The sequence below is a fragment of the Pipistrellus kuhlii genome, unplaced genomic scaffold (genome assembly GCF_014108245.1).
Source record: "Pipistrellus kuhlii isolate mPipKuh1 unplaced genomic scaffold, mPipKuh1.p scaffold_m20_p_1, whole genome shotgun sequence".
Lineage (NCBI taxonomy): Eukaryota > Metazoa > Chordata > Mammalia > Chiroptera > Vespertilionidae > Pipistrellus > Pipistrellus kuhlii.
The window spans coordinates 62,341,078-62,357,498 of record NW_023425404.1 but is presented as its reverse complement, the minus strand read 5'-3'; the positions used below and the strand labels follow the sequence as shown (position 1 = coordinate 62,357,498).

The 16,421-nt window shown below is 41.8% G+C and overlaps 3 gene segments (V, D, J or C); all 3 read right to left on the bottom strand.

Moving 5' to 3' along the window:
* Positions 1–1,178: 1,178 nt before the first annotated feature.
* Positions 1,179–3,381, bottom strand: LOC118724826. The segment is given in 2 exon segments: positions 1,179–3,084; positions 3,172–3,381. Coding segments are annotated over 2 exon segments (363 nt in total).
* Positions 3,382–10,281: 6,900 nt separating this feature from the next.
* On the bottom strand, positions 10,282–10,977 carry LOC118714699. The segment is given in 2 exon segments: positions 10,282–10,646; positions 10,854–10,977. Coding segments are annotated over 2 exon segments (417 nt in total).
* A 2,882-nt stretch (positions 10,978–13,859) lies between these two features.
* LOC118714580 lies at positions 13,860–14,787 on the bottom strand. The segment is given in 2 exon segments: positions 13,860–14,309; positions 14,563–14,787. Coding segments are annotated over 2 exon segments (453 nt in total).
* Positions 14,788–16,421: the final 1,634 nt, after the last annotated feature.

Here is a 16,421-nt window from a genome sequence, read left to right as displayed (position 1 = left end):
TAAACGTCAATGGGTTGCCTCCTGTACTCACCCCAGCTAGAATCAAACCTGCCACCTAGGAATGTGCCCTGACCAGAAATCAAACCGGTAACCTTTTGGTGTATGAGACGATGATCCAACCAGCTGAGTACTAGGCAGGGCAGTTCTCTGTTCAAAACTAGTGAGAAGAAGAAAAAAAAAAAGATATTCACACATATTACTAGTGAGAGTGTGAAATGCTGTAAATTTATTTGAAAGGAATAAAAAATATCTGTTAAAAATAAAGGTAGAGATATCCTTTTATTGACTAATCCAACTTTTAGAAATCTACCCTAAAGATATAAACTATACGAATATAGTTATTTATCACAGCCATAGTCCTGACTTAACAAAACTGAATATCTACCAATAAAGAAGTACTTGAAAGGATCATGGTTCATCCATACAGTGAACAAATAGACATTAGTTAAAATAAATGAGTTAGAATAATGGTGAAGACAATCACCAGATAATTTAAATTTTTACATCATAGGGACAAGAGAGTGGATGAGTATTAACTTTTCCTTCATATATCTTTGTATTGTTTCATTTATTATAATAAGCAGTGTTGCTTTCATAATTGGACTATATCAGAAGTTTAAAGAAAAAAAGAAAAGAATTAGATTAAAAGCAAAGACTGCTCTACAAAAATCTGCTACATTTCAAGGTGAGAGTGAAATTTAGGACCGTGGATTAAAAACATTCAGTGACTGTACTTGAAGATGGCTTTGCCTACAGCACAGTTACCCATGACCTTCCCAGCCTTCAGTTAAGCTGCCCACAGTTTCTAATCTTTTCCATTTGGGGTCGATGGGTCTTCCCCTCATGCCTGTAGCAGGGGAATGGGGTTCAAGCTCTGAGGTTTTGTTCTTACAGTTCTTGTTCCTCTTACTGCTGGCATTCTGAGTGCACAGAAACACCCCCCTCACCCCTCTCAACTCCTGGCCTCACAGCTGAGATGGTGAGATAAACAGTCCTGGCTGCTTTTTGCAAGTTCACAGAAAACCGTCCATCCCTGGAGGCTCCTGAACTTTGAAAAATCACTTGAAATATCTTCCCACCTGTATGTTACAGAAACCAAGAGAGAAACTAAGTTGGATTACCTGCAAAGTATTTGCAGTGCAGAGCACTTGTTTAGTATGAATGTAAGCCTAGCATGGTTACCAAGATGTGCTCTATATTTTACTTAACTCTCCGTGAAGAGCATTTCCACATTGTTACTTTTACTGGCTAGCGCCTGAAATGGTTGTACAGCATTCAGATTCCTGTAAAAGGCTGAAAACATTTTAGTAGTGATTTATCTTGCCCAAAAGTTGTTTTTCTCTTTAAAATCAGTACTCAATGTAAATTCTGAGAAACAAATCAAAGATATGGACTAGGCAATGAATTTTAAAATCCCTTTGCAAGTAGGTCACTATGTAAAGGGTGGTAGGTCGCTATGCAGAGGGTTATACCACTACATTATATTGCGATATAAAAATAACAATTTCCCACAAACAGAAGCTAAGAAAAGTTACATATCACTCTCCTTAAATCATTTTATGCCTCCTGAACACCAGTTTCCCCACAACTCATTTCTTTTAAGTTAACTTGAAACAGAACTTTGAAATTTATTTTCTAGCCACAGTATTTGTCAGTGTTTATTTGGACTCAAGTTTCCTTTTGTAGAAGAAAACATTGTTTAACAACCTGACTTGCTGTCTTGTTTCCAAGCCCCTCTTACTGGCTGGTGCAATCATTCCTCAGGCAGTGGGGCTGGGCCAGGCTTCCCCGGGAGCCTCAGAAGCCCGAGGTTTCCAGCCTGGAAGCCATAGGGTGCTGGTGCTGCAGCAGACTGTGTGCTGAACGAGGCTCTAAATTTCCCTTCCTCTCTTCCATCCCACTCAACATCAGTGCAAACAAAGAAGCTAGGCTTGGCACAGATCTGGCTGGATGCTAGCCGCCCGTTAGAAGCATAGCTTGAGTCATTGAATGGGTGGCAGGTATCCTGTGGCCTCACAGTCAGCCCCACATTCCACCTCACTCGGCCTCTCATCCCCACCTGGAAGGGAAGAGCTGCCCAGGAGCAGGTAATAGTCACGGAGGCAATTTTTCTTTCCTCACCCACCACCTGATGCAGAACTTTGTGCTTCTCCTCTTCCCTTCAGACTTGTGAGAAATGAGCCTCTGTTCTTGTCCACATCATGAGAAATGCCCAAGTGCCTGTAGCTGGGAGCTCAGAAATGAGGGAGGGCTTCAAGGCAATTTGTCCTCTAGTGGCTGGCCTTGCTGAGCACACCTTTCAACCTCTGGCGTGATGACCAGAGATCCCAGGTCAAAGAGGCCTTTTCTGAGTCCCGGATGTGTATTTTTATGTTTTTAATGATTGCTATTATTTTTTCCAGTGTGGTGTAAAAGATCCTCAGATGCCCCCAGAAAGGCCCCTGGAGACCAAAGAAAGTAGATATTGAGAAAGAGAATAAAAGATGCCTCCCATTTGCCGAGTATCCAGCACGTGCACTTTAAAGCCATGCCTCCTAAGAGCTTGAGTTATCATCTTTAATTTTAGAAAATGGGATCTTAAAACTTAAGTTATTTATTTGCCTGGAAATTATATTGCTATTATATAGTTAGAACAGAACTCTCCTGAACCAATATCTCCTACCTTTTATGCTGAATCTCACAAAACAAAAACACCAAAGTCCGTGTTCCACGTTCCCCTCCCTCCCTCCTGTGCGCTGGTGTTCTTGTACAGCTGCTCTATGCAGTGCTCTCAGCGTGGTTTCCTCAGGGCACAGTGATACAGGGCAGTGTCTGCACACTCCAGTTGTCTGAAGTACAAATAGATTGTATCTGCTGTGCTGTTTGAATAAAACTTTTCTTTGGCAAAATCCGCGTCTCCTTTTCCAGTATACCCCCACCCTCTGTAGAGAATAAATTCCGGTGCCCGGTTTGGGTACTGTCGAAACCAGTAGAGATCAACAGCGCCTCTAGAAGTATGATAATTACAAAGGAGCTTCACACTCCCTCCCTCCGTGGCAGACACTTCTGTCTCCTGGGATTCGATCCGGTCTGCTCTCTCAGACCCTGCAACATAAAAACACACAGCAGCCAAGTGTCAATCTAGCTGTCAGGTCCAGGAGGGCAACTGGGGGTGCAGGATGGGACACTCACCTGAGAGGGCCAGGGCTAGGAGTGAAGTGAAGATGAACCTGACAATCATCGTTTCCTGTGGATTCCTCAAGGGTGAACTTCCATTACTCAGTGGATGCTTCAAACTGGCAGCATCTGTGGGAGGTCAAGTCACTGCAGGAGCTCTCTGGAGGGTTTACCATGACTCACAGGTCAGAAATGGGAGGAGCTCAACTGAATTACATTAGGAGACTTTCTCTCTCTCTCTCTCTCTCTCTCTCCCCCCCCCTCTCTCTTTTTTCTCCCTGAAGAAACAGAAATACCTCCTTTTGCAGTGACTTTGAGAAACGCTTGTTCTTTGTTGAAAATAATGTGAGTGCCTCACATCTCTCTAGAGTTTTTTTTTTCCATTGACCATGAACACATGTAAAATGGAAAGTATAAATGTTGAGCAGTTAACAGTGGTAATTTCTATAGGTTGAGGCTATAGTTATTTATATTTTCAACACATACATTATTCTTCTTTCAAAATATGTTTTCATCAATTTTTTAGAGAAAGGAAGGGCGGGGGAGAGGGAGAGGGAAACCTGGATGAGAGAGAAACACTGGCTGGCTCCCACACGGCACTTCGCCCACTAGGGATTAAGATCACAACCCCGGCATGCGCCCTGACTGGGAATCTAACCAGTGACCTCTTGGTTCATAGGTCTACACTCAACCACTGAGCCACACTGGCCAGGCACACAGCTATTTCTTTAATTTGTCTTTTTCTTTTATAAAAAATGAATATTAATCTTGTAGTAAGAATTAAGTATTTATTTTGGTGAGAAGTCCCTCTTTTGAGATGTAAATTTGTTTGGTTCTTATTCTAGTAGAAACAATGAAAAAGAAACTGTCCCCATTCCAGCTGCTTCTCCACCCCCTCAGCCCTAACAGCTGAGTCCTTTATAAATTGTCAGCTCTTCATATCCCTGAACCAGAGTGAACCAGCTGGGGGAGGACTTAACAAGTTTTTTGTCTCAGGAATCTTCTTGAAAAAAAAAAACAAACAAGAGAAGTTTCCCACCAATTTTTTTTCCTTAAAGTATAGCTAGACTTGTCAAACTGATTTTTAAAGAAGAACAAGAAAAGGAAAAGAGAAAGGGAGGGCAGGAGGAGATCACAGTCTGAAATAGGAGAATAGATTTGAGTCCAGGCAGGGGAGAGGGACACTGGAATGGCATTTGTGGAAAGAGCCCTTTACGTACAATGTAGTAAAAAACCTAACTTTCATTTATTGAATATTTACTGTGTGTAAGACGCTGGAGTGGGTTCCAGAAAGCTTTCCTTTCTATGTAGTTACTTGGGAATCTTGGTGAGACCCCTGTGTAGCATCTCAGGATTTGGCCTCTTGTCCACCTGAACGAGACTGAATCAGGTTTTGTAAATGTCTTCTTTGTGCAGCTCACTACTAGTGCGAAGACAGGTGCTCAGACTCTCCAAAGGAGGTTTTGTTCATGGCAGAGGCCTTTCCATCACGGTGCCAGATACATATGTTTTGAGATATAAACTCAGGGCCTGGGCACGTTTATTTTTTGAGTATATTTCTTGAGGACTTTCAGGTGATATTGTGAAGAGAGATGGAATATTCTGGATGCTGGTGTGCCAGGGAAGAACAAAAAAAGATGATGGTAAGAAGAACCTTAAAAACCCCATTGAATAACAAACATAATTGCTTAGAGGAAAACTTCAAGAAAATAACACAGTCCTTTCCGTGGGAGTTAGACTAACTAGAAGAATAGGGTGGTGGCCTTGTTCTGTTTCTTTAAGTTAATATTATTTTACAAACACTTTTTATATCACTTCCAATATTTACACCTTAAAGTTTTTATTTGTCTGTATTTAACACACTAGCAAATTGATGACTCAATCCTATGGCTGAATATTTAAGTTGTTGTACAATTTGGGACACCATACCTGGAGTTTCATGTTTCTTGTTTTTCTCTTAGTGGATTTTCTCCTTAGGAAAGACTCAGTGGAATTTATGGGTTGCAATTCCTGACTGTTTACACAGCCATCTGCCAGGGGAGACGAGGACCCATTCTTCTTATGAGCTCTCGCAGCCAAGAGTGATAGTGAGCCCTTCTAGTTAACCACCTGTGCCAGCTTGTGGCAGACAGACATTGCATTCAGCCTCTCAGCAGGAAGTCTCCCAAGACCTGGCTTCAGCTGCTGTGAATGCCACACTGTTTCCTGTGTGTGTGGGGGAGGGGAGGTGACCCTCTATAAGACCCCTCCCCACAACATGTGAAAGAAACATCTAAAATTATGAAATGTTTTAAGAGATTGAAAAGCAGATAAAATAATGACTCATTATCAACGACATGAGTTTAGCATGGGATATATAATGAAGGAAGCACAGATGTGGATTTAGTACATTTTAAACATTTTTAAAAAATTATAACAAGTCATCAGGGAGGCACTCATGCCTCACTATGCATTTAGGACATTGGAGATTGTCTGTAACAGGTATTGGGTATTGTGTATGGGAACAGCTGAGGGCATGTAGACTGTACATCGCTGGGGATAGGAAGATTTTGACAGCAAATAAGAGTTGGAACTATGATTTTCATTTTTCAGCTTTGGTCCTGTATAAATCTTGAAAATTAGAGGTGGGAGATAAAAATCCAATTTCTATATAACTTTTGAGGAACATATCTAGTGCATTAATGATGGTCACCTGTAGTCATTGGTCTGCTTCCAAATCTTTCCTTCCTAGGTCTTCACATGAAAAAAAAAATTATCTTTCTTTTTCCTATGCTCTTTTATTATTATTTTTTAATTTTTTTTTTTACCTTACACTTGCCAGAATGGCTACCATCAATAAATCAACAAACAAGTGCTGGTGAGGATGTGAAGAAAAGGGAACCCTAGTCCACTGTTGGTAGGAAGCAGATAGATGCAGCCACTGTAGAAAATAATACAGGGTTTCCTCAAAAAATTAAAAATGGAACTGCTGTTTGACTCAGTTACTCCACTTCTGGGAATCTATCCTAAGAAAACTGAAACACCAATCAGAAAGAATATATGCACCCCTATGTTCATAGCAGCATTGTTTACAATAGCTAAGATCTGGAAATAGCTCAAGTTGCCCTTCAGTAGATGAGTGGGGGGAAAAACTGATATATTTATACAAGGGAATAATATGTGATTGTAAAAAGGAAGGAACTCTTATCTTTCATGATAGCATGTATGAACTTGAGATTATTATGCTAAGTGAAATTAGCCAGCCAGAGAACCTTATGATCTCACTTGTATGTGGAATCTAATGAACAAAATAAACTAATGAGCAAAACAGAACCAGAGGCCTGGATGCATAGTACAGACTGACAGATATCAGAAGGGAGTAGGAAGGGAGGGACATCTACAGGATTTCCCACTTCTATTTTATATATAAACTAGAGGCTCTGTGAACAAAATTCATGCACAAGGGGGGTTATGTGTATCTCTCAGCCCAGCCTGCACTCTCTCCAATCTGGGACCCCTTGAGGGATGTCCCACTGCCTGTTTAGGGCTGATTCCACCTAAATGGGCAGTCAGACAATCCTCTCTCAATCCAGGACTGCTGGCCCTCAACTGATCGTCTGCCTGCCTGCCTAATTGTCCTTAACTGCTTCTGCCTGCCAGCCTGATCACCCTCTACCAGGGGTCCTCAAACTTTTTAAAGTGGGGGCCAGATCACGGTCCCTCAGAGAGCTGGAGGGCCGGACTATATGAACTACTAATTCTACTGTAACACCTCGGCTGCGCTCACTGCCCAAAAAACCTGGCGGGCCGGATCAGACTCCTCTGTGGGCCGCATGTGGCCCGAGGGCCATAGTTTGAAGACGCCTGCAGGCTAACCACTCCTTTGCCAGCCTAATTGACCCTAACTGCCCTCCCTTGCTGGACCAGTCACCCCTAATTGTCCTCTTTTGCCAGCCTGGTTGCCCCTAACTGCCCTCCCCTGCTGGCCTAGTCTCTCCCAACTGCCCTCCCCTGCAGACCTGGTCCCTCCCAACTACCCTCCCCTGCAGGCCTGATCACCCACAACTACCTTCCCCTGCTGGCCTGGTTGCCCCTAGTTGCCCTCCCCTGCAGGCCTGGTGTCCCCCCCCCCCCCCAACTGCCCTTCTCTGCAGGCTTGGTCACTCCTAACTGCCCTTCCCTGCAGGCCTGGTTGTCCCCAACTGCCCTCCCCTGCAGGCCTGCTTCCCCCCAACTACCCTCCCCTGCTGGCTATCTTGTGGTGGCCATCTTGTGTCCACATGGGGTCAGCCATCTTGTGTGTTGGAATGATGGTCAATTTGCATATTACCTATTTATTATATAGGATTATATAGGATAAAGTCCACTTCTCCTTCCATCTCTGCTTCCTGTGTTCAAGCTCTTGGTGCGGATAAAAATGGGGGGAAGAAAAAAAAAAAGGCAAAGGTGTGTGTAGGCTGAAACATGGCAGTGCATTCTGTTCATTTTTACTCTATTTTGTTCCCTCCTCTTTGCATGATTACCTGCCCTTTCTCACAGCATATCCTCATTCCCTGGGCAGTGAAGTCTAAACTGTGCTCAGTTGTAGTGCATTTTCTCACAAACTTAGGAGTCTAAGTTACTTTTACTGTCCTCATTCTCTTATAGAGATAGGGTATTAAAGACATACCACTTATAGCATCAACTATCAAGAAAAATAGGCCTTTTTGTAACTTTAACACCTTCCCAATTTAAGGGAGCATTAGTCTGCAGTGATTTGAAGGGCCAGCAACCAAAAATCTTGTTTCAATGCTGTGTAGTTCCCATTGTTATTCAGCAGAACTGTGAGTGTCAGATAAGGGCTATATAACACAGTTTCACCTTCCTTGGATTTTGGTATTGTAAAATGAAGTGTATTGTATTTTTTCTATTTCTAAAATGCTCAGTATAGGTAGTATAAAAATAATATTGTAAATTAGAAAAACGATAAAAAGTTTTAAACCCAGTACTCAAAGACAACTAATACTGCTACAAATATTTAGGTATTATTTTATTCATCTGTTATTGTGAACAAGTTATTTTATTCACATGTTAAACACATGTTATTATGGTATTTGGTGAAATTTTCTGGTATGAAATTGTGGTTGTACTGTGGCTAAATTACCCCCCTGTGATATTTAACACAGGGTATGTGATGGAGAAAGTATAGACTTTGAAATCAGATAGACTTGATTTTAAATTTTATTAAGTATTTGTCTGGAGTTGGGGGAACCAACTCTTTCTGAGTTTGCATTTCCTAATCTGTTAACTGAGAACAAGAACAATGACCCATCAGAGTTATTTTGAAAATTCAATGAGTTAATGTACAACATATCTGATTATATATCTTATTGAAAGATTATACCATAACTAAGTTATGTTAGTTTTTGCATAATTTAGTTTAACTAACCCCTTTCTTTTGGAAGACTACTTAAGATACTGGATGTTTAAGTTAATGTGAAACATTTTGAGAAAATTCTGCCATCACTCTCAGAAAGCACTTGAATCAAGTAATGATAACTTCTGTTTCCCACCCTTGGTTTTCTTTTTAAGATTAAAAAACCTTTTGACAGAGAGAGAGAGAGAGGGAGAGAGAGAGAGAGAGAGAGAGAGAGAGAGAGAGAGAGAGAGAGAGAGAGAGAGAGAGGGAGAGAGAAACATTGATGTGAGAGCAAAAAATCAGTCAGCTGACTCTTGCATGCCCCCAGATGGAGCCCACAACCCGGGCATATACCCTGACTGGGAATCCAACCAGCAACCTTTCAGTGCACAGACGATGCCCAACACCTGAGCCACACCAGCCAGGGCTCCACTCTTTGCTCTTTGCTAATAGGTCCAGCAAGGAACGTTGCAGGCAGAACTCTACGTATAAGTGTGCCGGTCCTACGTGGAAAGATAAAACAAAAAATAAACAGGACTTTTTATCCATCTGCTAGCAAGTTATTAATATAAGGAAGAAAGTAAAAGGGAACTAAATAATCTTAATAGCCTGGGAAGCAGAAGCAGACAACAGAGCAGAATTCCATCTAGTTTACTGGTAAATAGACTCATTCACAGCCAGGAAACTGCCAACTAGGGAACTTCATCCTGGAAATGGGACTTGAAATCTCATGGGGGTGGGGGAATGCTCAAGGCCCAATACTGCTGGGTGCGTGTGCAACAGGAGCTAGATGATGTAATGAAACTTTTGGACATGCACGCTGTAAGTCAGGGTGACAAAACAGAGGGGCAGAGCTTAGCCTGGGAACAATCAGATTAAATAGAGCATGAAACCCCAATGGAATTTACTGGGAAGAGGGCCCAATCCAGGCCCAGAAAAAGTTAGAAGTTTGGATTGGATAGTTTGAATGGTACTTTGTTCTTTAACTAAACCAAGAAGATAGATGGAGGATTAACCAAAGCCTCATGGCAGTGCTTTAGAGCCTGCCCACCCTTTACCTCCCCGAGGGTGCGTTAATCCCTCTTAATTCACAATAAAGTATTGCCCTCACGTCTAAACTTCTCTACCCATGTGCCTTTGAAGTTCTTTCCTCACATCACCTCAAAAGAGCTTACTACGTTCACAGGCAACACATCCATGCTGCCGCAGAATCCATGGTGGGTGGTGCACATAGCAGTTGCCAGGGAAAGGTCTTGCTTTCTGCCACAGGGCATATTGATACATATGGCCATGGAGTTGGAATCATATGAGTGACCTGCTAAAGACATTAGCCTCCCCTAGAAAAGCCCAGGAAAGATAGTGAATTCTGTGATGTGATTCAGTTTGACTATGTCTCAGTGAACTGCATAAGTAATTGTCAACAGGGGCATGGGGATCTTGACCAATAGTTGTTTTTCCTTATAGCTTTTTAAAAGTATTTTTTATTGTTTAAAGTATTACATATAGTATTACATGTCTCCTTTTTTCCCCATTGACCTCCCCCATCCACCCCCACCCCCCAGCACATACCCTCACCCCCCCGCCCCTGCCCCTTGATGTCTGTGTCTATTGGCTATGCTTATATGCATGCATACAAGTTCTTTGGTTGACCTCTTATTCCCCTTGACCCCATTCCCCGCCACCTTCCATTGAAGTTTGTCAGTCTGTCTGATGCTTCCTTACAGCTTCTGCATGAGGGCATGCCCAATTTAGCAAGTTCTCCATCTCATAGTTGCAGGATGCTCAGCTGTAGCATTTTGGTACAGACTGCAGGTGACTGGAGAGCACTGTGCCTCCACTGCGCAGAGGTAGGTGGCTGAGTCTTCCATCTGGGTAGCTGCGATATGCAGGGTGCTGAAACGTTCTGTCTTGTCTAAGGTGCCTTTTATTCTTCCTGAATCAAAATCACTTGTAATTAGCCTACACAGAAATGTGATGGCTTTCCCTTTCTGTTTATACCAATGCAGGCTTTGGAAGTTAGCCACTTCGTAACGGCAGTGGAGAGTTGCATTGTCTCCCTCACGGACAGGCAGGGACGGGGGGCTCTGGAGTACATTGTCCTCACTGCACACCCCTGTTCAGAAAAAAGCAACAAATGAAAGTTAGCCGGAGAGACTGATGTCAGGGCAAGTCTTCTCAGAGATCATAACTACTCTTCCTTAAAACCATAGGTTTTATCCCCAGATAAGCCAAAAGGAGTTCCACTTTTCTTTCTTAATTTTCTGAGGATCAACCCTCCGTTTTCCTGGTTGTCGCTGACCTTGTGAATAGGACTACTCACAGCTGAGTTGAAGCCATAAGATCGCCAGTGAAGCTTGTGGCCACTTCTCCATCCTTCAGTCCAGAGTTTGTTTTCCTGAGCAGAATGTGATTCACTGCCCTGAGTTCTTCCTTTTATTTTTTGAACTGACTCTTTTCTTTCCTTGGCAGGTATGCAAACATATGCACATGCACACACACACACACACACACACACACACACAAAAGGGAAATAGCAACTCGGCTATTCTGCCAACAGAAAATAAGTGTCATTGGGTCTTACCTCAAACTCAGTTCTCTTCCACCCACTCACTGAGGGAAGTTGTTTGAAAGAGAGCACTGCCATCTTGTGAGCAGGGAGCAGAAAAACTGAAAATTTGGGCCCACACATCTTATCAATGATGATAGATTCTTCCAAAATTGTTTTATCCTTAAAGGACTAACAGTCCAATGCTACCCATAGCTCTCACAGTGGTCCTGTGGCTCGGGGAAGGCAGACACGAGCAGTATGCCGGAAAGTCCGTAGTTCAAGCCAGGACCTCCCCTGTGAGGGGAAGGGCTGAAGCACTGAGGAGAGATAGCCTGGAGGAAAAGCTGGGGAGAGAGAAGAGGGTCTTTCCAAAGCTCTTTTGAAGGTTCACTATTGATCTCATGGTTTTGGAACATCCTATATAATAAAACCCTAATATGCAAATTGACCAAATGGCGAAATGACCGGTCACTATGATTTGCACTGACCACCAGGGTCAGATGCTCAACACAGAAGCTTCCCCCTCGTGGTCAGTGTGCTCTCACAGGGTGAATGCCACTCAGCCAGAAGCTGGACTCAAGGCTGGTGAGGGCAGCAGTGGTGGCAGGAGCCTCTCCTGCCTCTGCCACAGCACTAAGGAGCAGCGAGAGGTGGGCAGAAAGGAGTGAGGGGTCCTGGACTGCAAGAGGGTACCGGCTGGGCTGAGGGGAGCCCCACCCCACCAGTGCATGAATTTCATGCATTGGGCCTCTAGTATGTCATATATTTGTTCAAAAATATTTTTTTTTCTCATTTCATAGGAAATCTTTCTCTAAAAGATTGTAAAATGTAGCAGTGATGAGGAAAATGGCTTGTAAGACTTTAATCACTAGATGCCTGGTGCATGAAATTTGTGCATGGTAGGCCTGGCCAGGGATCAGTGCCAATCTGTGGGGTGACTGGCAGGGTGATTGGGGTTCTCCCCCACTGGCAGCCAGCTTGCTGGTCTGGGGCTTGCAGGCTGGAGGCAGCTCCTGTGTTGAGCATCTGCCCCTTGGTGGTCAGTGTGCATCTTAGTGATCGGTCGTCCTGCTGGTTGTTCCACCATTGAATCAATTTTCATATTAGGCTTTTATTATATAGGACTTATTTGATTGCTTAATACTAACTTTCTAGTGTCTCTGCTCAGTAATATATTTATTGTGAGGTTTTAGTTTATAATTTTTATTATATTTAGAAATCTCCCTTCTATTCTTTCTTTTGTGTATATAAATGTTGACTATAAGGTCAGGAATCTTAGCAAAACATTACAATTTAGTTTGGGCTTCTAGTAATTATATCTCTCTAAATACTTAGCTAGATAGGCCATATAATTAATTTCCATTCTTCAGCCAGCTGCATTCTATAAATTCTTAATTTTCAGGCTTCATTACAATAAACAATTCTCATGTAACATAGCAGAAATAGTTCATAACAGCCCATAAAAAATCTCATTTATATTCCATCTACTAATTGCATTGGAATGTTTACCAGGAGGATGTTTTCAATCTCACTAACTTGGGTGTCAATCAAAAGGAGTCAAGGAATGAATTATACTCATCAGCTCTTTTTTTTTAATATATATTTTTATTGATTTTTTACAGAGAGGCAGAGAGAGGGATAGAGAGTTAGAAACATCGATGAGAGAGAATCATCGATTAGCTGTCTCTTGCACACCCTCTACTGGTGATGTGCCCACAACCAATGTACATGCCCTTGACCAGAATTGAACCTGGGACCTTTCAGTCCGCAGGCCGACTCTATCCACTGAGCCAAACCGGTTTTGGCTACTCACCAGCTTTTACCTCCAAATGGATAACTACTTAAAATCTATTGAAATTTATTTTTTTTTATTTGTAACTTGCCTTGTCACTCTCTTTAAATATGTACTTTGATTAAGTTTCTTGCTTAATAATTTGTATTTCTTGTTTAAGAATTTCTGCCTGCTTCAATGGTATGGATACTATTCATGTATTATGTTCTGAAATTTTAGAATTTTACTTTTAGTATTTACATGCAATACATTTCAAATGGAATGACATGAGGTAGTCATAAAGATATTCGATTGAATCAGCATCATAAGGTGTATTTCTCTCTTTCTTTTTTTTTTAGTAGTTCCACTTTTCTCTTTAACTCTCATATCTATGGATCTAATTCTAGTCTCTCTATTATATCCATTGTTCTACTTGTCTAGTCTTGGACCAATATATGCTATTCATTGCTGCATCTTTCTTCTGTGGTTAAGTTACAAAATGCTTAAAATTTATCAAATACTTATTTTTCATCTATTGAAATGGTCACATATTTTTTCCTTATTAAATAACATGAATAATTTTAAAATTACTTGAATTGTATATTAACACTGAATTTGGTATGCTAGTGTTTTATTTGGACATTTGATGCCTACATAGAATGGAAATCAGCATGTAATCTGTATGTGCATGTGCATGTGTGCCACTCTCCATAGGCTTTGATGTCAGGATAATACTAACCTTTTGGAATGAGCTTGATATCTTTGGATTTTTCTGTGTTATAAAATCTAGGGCATTTCAAACAGTATAGAATAACCTGTTACTAGAAAATCTTATAAATTCCAGCCATAAATCACTCCAATCTTGGTGTCATTTTTAACTATATTTATTTTATGTGATTGGCTTACTCAATTTGTCTACCTCTTCTTGAGTAGAGTTCATCAATTAATATTTTCTTAGAAAATTAACCACTTATTGTTCACATTAACATTTATTGTCATAGTATTAATGATCATGTTCTCATATTTTTGTTTGGAAGATAAAGCATTAAGAATTCATGGGCTGTATGCATAACCACATTTCATGCCAAGAGGAGCAGGAGCTAGAGGAAGTACAGAGACTGGGGTCCCGTTGCAGGTTTGAGTGCGGGCTGCAGGTGTGAGGGGAGCACTGTGCTGCCCAGCACAGAAGTAGGTGCCCGCATCGGCAAGTTCAGGGGCTGACATGTTCAGAAAGCTGTCCTTTCTCGTTTCACCAAACTGAGCAGCCAGTTTCTCATTTCTGAAAAAATCACCACTTTTATATAAGGTTACCAAGAGGACAGGGCCTTTCCCAGCATCCTGCTTGTACCATAGCAAGGTGTTTAATGTGCTGGGAGAAATGCAGCTCATGGAGATGCTCTCTCCTTCCGAGATGGACAGAGACTGAGGACTCTGATTCAGCTGTTGGCCACTCACCCCTGTTTCTAAAGACAAAACAAAGTATTCAGGATCAGTTTTCAGTCACTTGTCTCAAAGCTGTGATGAACACTCTATTCCCTAACTCCCCAGCCCTGCCTCAGTGCTTTTCCTTTTCCTCCCTCCCTCCCTTTCTCCCTTTTCTCTTTGTTTCTCTCTTTTCATAGACATGGATAAAACTTCATCTCCTGCACTCACTGTATTTCCACCCCTGTAGAGTTCTCTGTGTAAGAATCAGAAAGCCCCAAGACTCACGTGTCTGCATCCAGAGGATTATTAATAAACCTTCAAGGAGCATCCCCATCACAAGTCCTTCAAAAAGAATTATTTCCTAAATGGATTTTTGCTTCAAAAGAACTCCCCTGGGCTTAGAGCAGCACTATAAATATCACTGTGGTGTGAAGCTATCTGTTCTGTGTGTCAGCCAATCTGATCTCTAACTGGAGGTTTCTGAGTTTTGAGCTAACCTTGCAGGTTAACTATGAATGGAGATACTGCCCCCTTATGGCTAGCTACTAGATTTCCTTCCACTGGGAGCTGTTTTTCGTTTGCTTGTATGCTTTTAGCTAATCATATTTCTCTTTACCATTGAATGAGCGTTTACTGAGAATCTACTAAGTTATGAATCCCAAGGACATGTAGGACAGGTGATAGGTGACAAGGGATGAGGTATTTTGCGAATTGAGGGTGGCAACTGGCTTAGCCGACTGAAGAAAATGGAGTCCTGAGGGTCCCTAGAGGAAAATGGCAGCAAAAATCCAGGTACCCTGAAAGTCTCAAGAATTAGCACCTGATAACCTCAGAAGATCAGAGTGAAGCATGGGAGTATGGACTTGAAACTGGATGTATCCAGTGTAAAGCACAATTTTCTGAGGTACCATTATAGTCTCGCATCTCCCATCCTGACCTGAAAGTCAGATTTCCACTCCTTCTTACTGCTTTCAGGGGGGGAAATGCCTATTTTTCTGAAAATATTGACTTAAGAGGAATAAGAATCTGGATACCAGGACTAGATGAGAGTTATGTGAGCCAAACAGAGGAACTGGAGCTATCTTCTCTTGCTCAAATATCAGATTTGTATCCCATTAAGTGTGAGTGAGCATCCAGATCCTTACACATTTGAAAACAAAAAAAGCCTTAACATGAAAGATAAAGACAAAAACAAAAATAGAAAAGAACACTGATAGAGATCATGCAGGAAGAAAAAGGTTATATTACTTATTAACACAATGGTGTGAGCAGTCTTTTTTTTTTTTTTTTTTTTTTTTTTTTCAGGAAGAAGCAAATAAAACTTTGAGTAATAGCAAAACCTCATTTTGGCAAAATGGAATTTTCAAGAGGAAGTTTTGTTTTGAAGAGTGAAATTCATCCTGCAGCTTTGAGTTTCAAATGCCAGAGGTCAAACTGAGTGCCTGAGAAGTGCCTTGTTGCTCCACTACTGATTGAGGTGAATGAGTCTCCACCTTGTACTGCCTGGAGGGTCTGTTTTATATCCCACTGTGTGCCTCAGACTTAGGAGAGCAGGGAAATTTATTTCTGTGTCCCTGGATGTCCTTTTCTCCTCTTAGTATCAATGCTAATTTTGGGTCTAGGTTTGCCTGAGATTTACCCTGTGTGTCTATTTACCCTGCTTCTTCCCTGTTCCCACTGTGTAGTGATTATGTTACTTAATATGAACCATTGTCCCCCACCAAGTAAAAACACTGATAACCTTGCATTTCTTTTTAAATGACTGCAATATTTTATTAGAGAAATGCACTTTTTAAAAGAATTTTTAAAAAACTGGATAAGCAAAAAACTAAAACATCTTCATGAGATGAAAACCATTCTGCAGTAATCCAATCCTCTCAGTGTGGGAGGCACAGATGTATTACCTCCTTGTGAGCATCATGGTCGCTGTTGCAGCCTCAGCAATGATGAGGCCTTGTTTCAGTTCTCCGTGAGCCCTGAGCTCTCAGCCTTGACAGCCCCCCTCTCCTTGGGAACTCTGGGCTTAACACACTTCTGTTATGCCCAGATTTCTTGATCCTCAAGGAACACCAGGGAGCTGAGTCCGATGCAATAGCAGAAAGCCTGAATTCTATGCTAGCATGGGCTCTGTCCCACTTACACCG